The following is a 7,878-nucleotide window of genomic DNA, read 5'->3' on the forward strand; positions in this document are numbered from 1 at the left end:
CACTTTTTAATTTTTTTTTTTTTCTTCTTCTTCTTCTTCTTTTGGCTTATAATTGTCTTTACCCCTTCACTTTGGAACGACGCGATTTTCGCGGCACGTCTGTCTCTGCGTGGGGAGGCACACAACGGGAGAGAAGTCGACGACGGCGGCTGGCATCCATGTGCAACAGTGCCGCCTCACACCTGAGATGGTGCCAACCACTTCATCACTTCGCCATTTCCCCCCCTGCACGTTTATTTCTGTGCGCCCCGTGGCAACTTCTTACACAGAATTTAAACCATCGGATAGGGAAGCAAACGGGAGGAACAGTCTATCATAGCGAAGAGGATACATCATCTTAAAAAAAAAAGAATATACCTGCACTAGTTGGGTAACTTGCCGGGGGGAACCCCCTTTTGGAGCATCCCAGCATGTGTTCTTCAATGGGATCCCAGGAGGAGTCGCCCTTCCTGGGGCTTTACCAAGCGGTCAGAAAGAAAAAAAAAAGAAAAAAAAGAGAAGAATAGAACAAAAAAGAAAAAAAATAAAATAGAACAAAATAGAAAGAGGTGTGGGCTCATCGACGCTGCCACTCCTGTAGGAGGTCCCCATACAGTTACACCTTGCACGATTCCACTTCTACCTAACGAGTAGTTAGACGGCACGTGTGCGTTCACATCTGGTTCTCCAGTGGTGGGGGGGTCCCCTCCACAGTCGGTTCTCACTTTTTGGTTTACTTCTGCATGGTGGTGGTGGGAGCGAAGCGGCACAGGCATACACATAGGGGCAACAGCACAGCGCGACGTGGTGAGACCAAGCTATCCTCCCTTTCTGTAATCCGGGGGGATGAACTCATGCGCCAAAGGTAAGAAAGGAAAGTATCCCTTATTTTTTTTTTTTTTTTTTTTTTTTCCCCTTTGTCTGAACCCCCCTTCTTTGGGTGCATTCCCAAATGGTACCAACCAACAGGACAAAGATTCCGAACTCTACATGAGAAGGAAAAACGAATCTGCGTTTTGCATTTTTAACTCTTTATTTAAGTGTGCCCTTTTTTTTCTAATTGAAGGAGGGTCGCCCACTCACGGGGGTGGGGGGGAGGTTCTCCCCCCTGGTGCTAACACTTCAAAGGTGCTTGAGTCAGTGCCTCAAAACGGGGAAAAAAAAAAAAAAAAAAAAAAAAAATTGCTCTACACTTGTATACGTATAATCTACATCCGTATGTACATACATGCATCTATTGTTTCTTCCTGCTATGGTAGGTTGTTCCCCCGTGGGAGGCACCAGAGGGAGACTCTGGTTTAAAAAAAAAAAAAAAAAAAAGAAGAAGCCTACACTTCGGACTGGACTCAGCTTCTTCGAATGCATCCATTTGGAGAGTAAAGAAAGAACAAAAAAAAAAAAAAAGGGGGAAAGAGGGAAAGCTGGTGCGTACAGTGAATCTATAGGCGCAGTTACACGCAGAGTAACACGTGTGAGTAATTTCCCAATTGCGCGGCTGCCTCCGAACGGGAAGGGGGTCTATACGTATCCTCGAACGGTGTGCGTTTTGGAAATCCGTAGAAAGCTGCTGCCCGCGGGGTGATACGCAGAGTCAGGGGCGGAGCTGTCGTCGTTCAGCAATCACCCTGCAATCGTTTTGCAGCCCTTCTGCAGTTGCTCAGAACATGCGAGGTTTTTCTTCCACCTCGCCACTTGACCGATTCACCACTTCGCCACCTCACAACGTCTTCCCCCCCGCGCGCCATGAAATTCAGTAAGAAGCTGCAGCAGCGGGCGCACCCCAAGTACAGGGAGCACTACATTGCCTACAAAGAAATGAAGAAGGCCATCCGGCTGATAACAGGTGATTTGAACCCACGGGGTCTGCATCGCCTATCGTGTGTGTTTTTCATTTACATGGTGTCGCGGTTGTGCGGTCAGAGAAGTTTACTTAATGGGTGTATCTTCATAGTTTGCACTTTCGCGAAAGGGAGGAGCAACCAGATGGAGGGGGCGAGCATCTGTGGCCCCGCCGCACATAAGATTCACATAACATTCACACGGGCTTCTCATTCGCTTCTCATCTGCTTCTCATCCGCTTCTCATCCGCTTCTCATCCGCTTCTCAGCCGCTTCTCATCCGCTTCTCATCCGCTTCTCATCCGCTTCTCATCCGGTTCACCACCGCAGGGAAAGACACCTCCACGTTCACCATAAAGGAAGTGACAAACAACTTTGGCAGCAGTCGGGCGCTGAGTGGAGCAGAGTATCAATCGGCCGAGTCCAGATTTCAGAACATCCTCAATGGAGAGTTGGAAAAAATTAATAACTTCACGAAAAAAATGATAAAGGAGTGGTATGACGATATGAAGATCTGTCTGGAGATATTGCAAAAAAGAAGCTCTCTTCTTGACATGCCTCAAATTATGAAGAAACTAAACGGATTGGCAGATACATTGAAGTTTCTTCAGACCTACAGAATCATCAATTTTACTGGGTTCACAAAAATTACAAAAAAATTTGATAAACATAATGATAAGGTGGTCAGTTCATCCTTCTACATCACTGTTGTGATGAAGAGCTTCTTCATGAACTACGACATGAACCTACTTCTTTGCATTTTGTCTCTTTGTTATAAACACTATCGGGAGGTTTCAAAGGCGACCTCTTCGAATGTCAGCACGGGGGACAACCTCGAGGGAGAGTCAACTGATCATCGGGTAGTTTCCACGACGCACAGCCTCCTCCCTCCGAGGCCACCAGAGGGGAGCTCCCACGGGGAAAGACACTCCGGGGAAAAACACTCCGGGGAAGTGCACTCTAGGGAAGACCACCCCAGCGAAGTGCACCACCAAATGACACGTACCTCCACCCTGGATAGAAAAAAGAGAAACGAAAAAAGTTCCTCCCCAAGTGGAGAATCCCATCAGAGTGCCGATTCCGCTTCACCCAAGGAGAGTGTACCTCCCCAAATCGATGGAGAGAAGCCACGAATCCCCATCAAGCACACCAAATATATAGTAAAGGCGCAAGACCTAATCAATGCCAAAGTGGAAATCAGTAAATACTATACCTTCCATTACTACGATTTGAAAGAACATGAATTGATACCCCCGTTCGAAATCTTCCTTGGATTAATTTCCACCTCGAAGGTACAAAACGAGCTTACCACTATCTATTTTGATGACTCTACGTTTAGCAGCTACCACAAGTGTGTCAACCGGAGTGATCACCATGGAGGGAGTAACCATCGGGGGTGTACTCAATCTGTTCGGTTGCGATGTTATCGCTACACAGATGCAGAGAAAGAATCCACCAAAACGGTGATTCAGCATTTTAATTTATTTGAACCCAGCTTTGACCCCAATGAGAAGTACGTCTTCGCTAAGGACGTGCCCCAGGAGGACCTCAAAATAGAGTGCGTCAACGATTTGTACAATCTGAGGAAGAAGGGAGGTTCCTCCAGTCCGTCCCATGCTTTAGGGTCTAGCGTCCATGGTTCACAGTCACTACAAGGTTTAGGGGTTCAGGATGCAGACTCGCTACCTATGCACCACTACGAGAGGTGCATCCGTGACCTTCAGAATAACAACCTGATGAGCTGCCTCAAAAGCAAACTGAACAGAATCCACTTTGGAGATGACAATGTTAGTGGCTACATAGATGAGAATATCTCCTACTGGGTTCACACAGATAAGGGGGCCATTCACGGGTGTGAGGAGGTAGACTCTGACGAAGGAGAACACAGTGAGTTGGACGAACCGGGCAAAGTAAGGCAGCATAACGATGTACGAAGTGAGGGAAACCACCATGGGGCAGAGTACAAAACATACGGCGAAGAAGAAAGCGAAATCGAAAGCACTATGAAGGAAAAAAAGAGAAAGTACGCGTACTTCGACTATGCGGTCATCGACATCAACGTGAAGGAATCCTCCTCCAACAGGGACTTCTCCTTCCAACTCAGCCACCTAGGGGGGGTAGTGAAAGAAATTTGGGGATACTCTTCCTACCTGCAAGGCATCTCCATGCTTTACCCCCATCGCATTTCGACAGCCCCCCACTGGCGCATCTACACAGACACCCAGGGGGTAAAGGGAAACGCATCGGACGGGAAGCAGAAGGGGAAGAAGGAGAAGAAGGGAGGACTAGGAGTAGACGTAGAAGTACCGGTAGGTGTAGACATAGACGTGGGAAGAAGGCAAGGGGAAGCAAAGCAAAGGAAAGCGCAGCAAAAGCAAAATAGAAAACCCAGCAATGGTGGCAAAAGTGGGACCCTCCGAGGCAAAGGAAGCAACAAATCCATTTTGTTCGAAGAGGACCACGACACAGATCTCAGCTCGAGTGAAAATACAATCGAGTACACAGAAAGGGTGGAGAAGCATCCTAATGGAAAAAAAGACGAGCGCAAGGGGCGCAAGAAGGGAATCACCTACACTGGTGCATCTGCAAGAATTGCTCACGAGAGTGAAGTCATTTTTCGAAACGAGATCGAAAGGAATAAGTCCACATCTTCTCGTCACATCAATTTAAACATAGACAGTACATGCAGTGGAGACTACTGCACCAAACCGGGGAATTACATTCATGGACCATACAATCGAGACAGTAGCAACACCCCCAGGAAGAAGTCTCACCAAAAGGAGAAACAATGCACCGTCACACACACTCTCGCGGAAGACAACAATCTGTATGAACCTCTTCTAGACCCTGTGGAGGAGATTCCCTCTAAGGGTAATAAATCCTCCTCCTGTTGGATCATCTCCTTTTTCAAGAAAATATTTTTTTGTAAAAACAACGTCGTTGAGATAAAAAGACCCAAAACTGCAGTCGTCAGAGTTGAACCCAAGACGTTTTTTGCCAATGAGAGGACCCTACTGCAGTGGCTCAACACAAGTGTCCTCCTCTCAACCATTTCTATAACCCTTTTGAATTTTTCCAATTCGTATGGATTCGCCTCTGGAGTGATCATGGCCCCAGTGGCCATCTTCTTCATCCTCTACTCCTTCCACATTTATCTCAAGAGAGCAGAGGCGCTCATCAACAAGGAACCAATCAACTACACAGACAAGGTGGGCCCCGGGGTGCTCGTCATCACCCTAACCTTCGCCTTGTCTACCGTCGTCCTGCTTAATATTTACAGCCGCTTGAAGGGGGAAGTGTGAGCCGCAGAACAAGTGATAAAGGAGGCGCGGTGAAGGGGTAAAGGAAACGCAGTAAGGGCTACTCAGCGGAGGAGTAAAGAGAACGCGATAACAGCTACGCAGCGAAGGAGTGAATGAAACGCGCTAAAGGCTACGCAGCGGAACAAACCCCCCGTGTGGGAACAGCTTGCAGAATATTGACAAAATGGAGCACATTAATCGTTACTGTTGTGTTTAGGCGCTCATTAGAGGAGGCTACGCCGTGGGGAGATGCCCCAGCGCAGCGGCGAACGGGTCACAAAGTCGGAGTGGCGAACGGGTCACAAAGTCGCAGAGGTTCTCCCGACGAGACCGCTCTGCGATGCGGGTAACTACACAGGAAATGAACGCAGAAGTTTAGGCAAAAATTTTTTTTTTTTCTCTCTTCTCGCTGTCCACGGTGGGACAGAGCCAATAATTCTCTGGTGCGATGTTGTCACTTCGGTGGACTTGTGTAAATAGAGCGCTCGCTTTGCATTTTTTATCATCGGTGGGCGTCCCGTCCTTCGGCACGATGCCCTGAGGTGACAAAGAAGGGGGAAAGGAAATGTATCATTGGTGATGCTGCTTCTGGTGGTGCTGCTGGTCCTCCTGGTCAAGAAATGCCACGACGGTGCGTGCCACACATTCTGCAATGCGGGTAAGCACTTGCTGGAAGGACACTTCTGCGAGGTGGCACTCAGCGGCAGAGGACGAACGGGTCAGCTTTTGACAGTTCTTTACGGCACTGTTTTTGGCTGCCCTGATCGGCAGCCACCACCGCTACTACTACATGTAAACGCAGCGTGTGTCCCACTCGGATCACGCATCCCATTCGAATCACTCGAATCACTCATTGCGCACTCTCTGTGACTCCTCTGTGGAGCGGCTCCCAGACATGTCAGCTTTCCCCCCCACTCACCATCTTCGTTTGAACAAAGGAGTCCCGGCTCTTCTTCCGCTCGTCCTGTCGCTTGTACGTGGCATAGGCATCAAACTCGGAGAAGTTTTGTACGATGATATTCGAGCACCCAGGTTTCCTCTCCACCATAATTTCGGTCCGTCCACTGGACTTGTCCGTCACAGCATACTTGGTGGAAAAATACTTATCGATTTCGCTATCATTCACATGTCTGGCTAGGCACCTCTTCGGAGTTAAGACGTAGCCTTTGTCTGATAGGAAGTGCTTGGGGCTGCTAACCTCTTCTTCCCTTACATTATGCTGTATGGCGTCCTTTAAGGCCTCCCCCCCGTGGAGATTCAGGTCACTTTTGATTCTTCGGTTGCGTAAATTGATGCTGTTCTTAATTTCCGACCGCAGGCCCGCGTAATTGTAGTCGCAGTTGTGCCTGTCGCGGGGATTGAAACTCTTCGGGGCGTACCTATTGCCAAACGGATCGATGCCAATCGTGTCTTCCTCATTTTTCAACTCCTCTGTACAGCAGTTATGTAACACTTCGTAAATGTTGTTCCCGTAGGAAAAGTTCGATCCGTTGTACACGGACTTGCGGCGAATGTCTATGTTCTGGAGGCACGCCAGGCGTTCAGAGCTCAACCCAGCATAGGAAGAGAACTCCATTGGGTGCGAGGAGGTATAAGTTGGCGGAGATGCGAGGTGGTATAAGCTCGCGGTGATGTGTCGGTTGGCGGGCACACGTCGAATGACGAAGGCGCTGACTGAGCAGTGGAATGCTCAAATTGGTAACAAAACGGAAGGGGTAAAAAAAAAAAAAGGCGGACAGAGAAATAATTTCACACACATGTGGCTAAAATTGTCGAGCACGATCTGATCTTCTTATACGGGGTTAAGAAAAAAAACGAAAAAAAGAGATATACACACAACGCACATGCGAAAAGTTGCAAGTCAGAAATGTAACTTAACTACTATCGAGAATGCAACAAAAATTGGGAAAACAAAACAAAAAAAAATGCTCAATGCATGCTGTGCGTACCCCCCCATCACAAAAACATATAATTGAGTTTCCCAAAGCGGGTAAACTTCCGTAAGGAGTTAAACAGAAGGACCAATCAAACAGGTTTGTGGCTAGAAGGCAACAGACATAATGACCATCTAGCCTGCGTTGGACTTCTTCACTTTTTCCAGCGGTTAAAAGGGTGGCTAGCGAAAGGTCAGCAGTGATGTCGTTTTTTTTTCCCCACCTTCTTTTGGCTATTTTTTTCTACCTTATTTTGGCTATTTTTTTCTACCTTATTTTGGCTATTTTTTCCCCCTTTTTTTGGCTATTTTTTTCCACTTTTCTTGGACAATTTTTTTCCACTTTTTTGTGCATTTTTTTCCCCTTCCTGTTGTGTCCTTGCCACTTGGCATTTCTACTTCCGCGAGGAGTACATTTATGTGTGAGCAACCCATTCACGCTTTTAACACCTTATTAGGGGTCTAGACGCATGTGGTACCTCCCCCCGTGGGCACGCTTCTTCCCCGTCCGTTGCAAACTGGTGCAACTTATTTCACCTGAACGGGCAAGGTAAAATGTGTGCATATTTCTGAACGTTCAGAAATTTTTACGCGCGAGTGGAGCACTGGTGGCGGTGGGTATAGGAAAGGGGAACGGCTTGCTAATTTGGGGGGACGGAAGCCAATTTGCCGTTCGAGCGGGGAGGTGCCTATTGTATCTGCAAAAAAGTGAGGGGAGGTTGGGGGGGCACATCTTTGCCCCTAATTCTCTTTCGTTTCTTCCTTTCAAAACGTTTTCACTCCGCTCCAATCGGATTTAACCAGTTCTAACGTCCCACAGAAGAAA

At 47.7% G+C, this 7,878-nt stretch overlaps 2 protein-coding genes across 2 annotated transcripts; one reads left to right on the top strand and one right to left on the bottom strand.

Annotated features, from left to right (window-relative positions):
* Positions 1–1,722: 1,722 nt before the first annotated feature.
* C922_03488 (hypothetical protein) lies at positions 1,723–5,119 on the top strand (the record flags this gene model as incomplete). The annotated part of the gene is made up of 2 exons (XM_008819080.1): positions 1,723–1,822; positions 2,148–5,119. 2 exons carry the CDS (start codon positions 1,723–1,725, stop codon positions 5,117–5,119), a joined length of 3,072 nt encoding a protein of 1,023 aa, XP_008817302.1.
* A 375-nt stretch (positions 5,120–5,494) lies between these two features.
* Positions 5,495–6,695, bottom strand: C922_03489 (hypothetical protein; the record flags this gene model as incomplete). Its single annotated transcript, XM_008819081.1, has 2 exons — positions 5,495–5,656; positions 6,039–6,695. The coding sequence occupies 2 exons, from the start codon at positions 6,693–6,695 to the stop codon at positions 5,495–5,497; spliced, it is 819 nt and encodes a 272-aa protein (XP_008817303.1).
* Between the last annotated feature and the right edge of the window lie 1,183 nt (positions 6,696–7,878).

This window comes from Plasmodium inui (genome assembly GCF_000524495.1).
Source record: "Plasmodium inui San Antonio 1 unplaced genomic scaffold supercont1.15, whole genome shotgun sequence".
NCBI classification, from domain to species: domain Eukaryota; phylum Apicomplexa; class Aconoidasida; order Haemosporida; family Plasmodiidae; genus Plasmodium; species Plasmodium inui.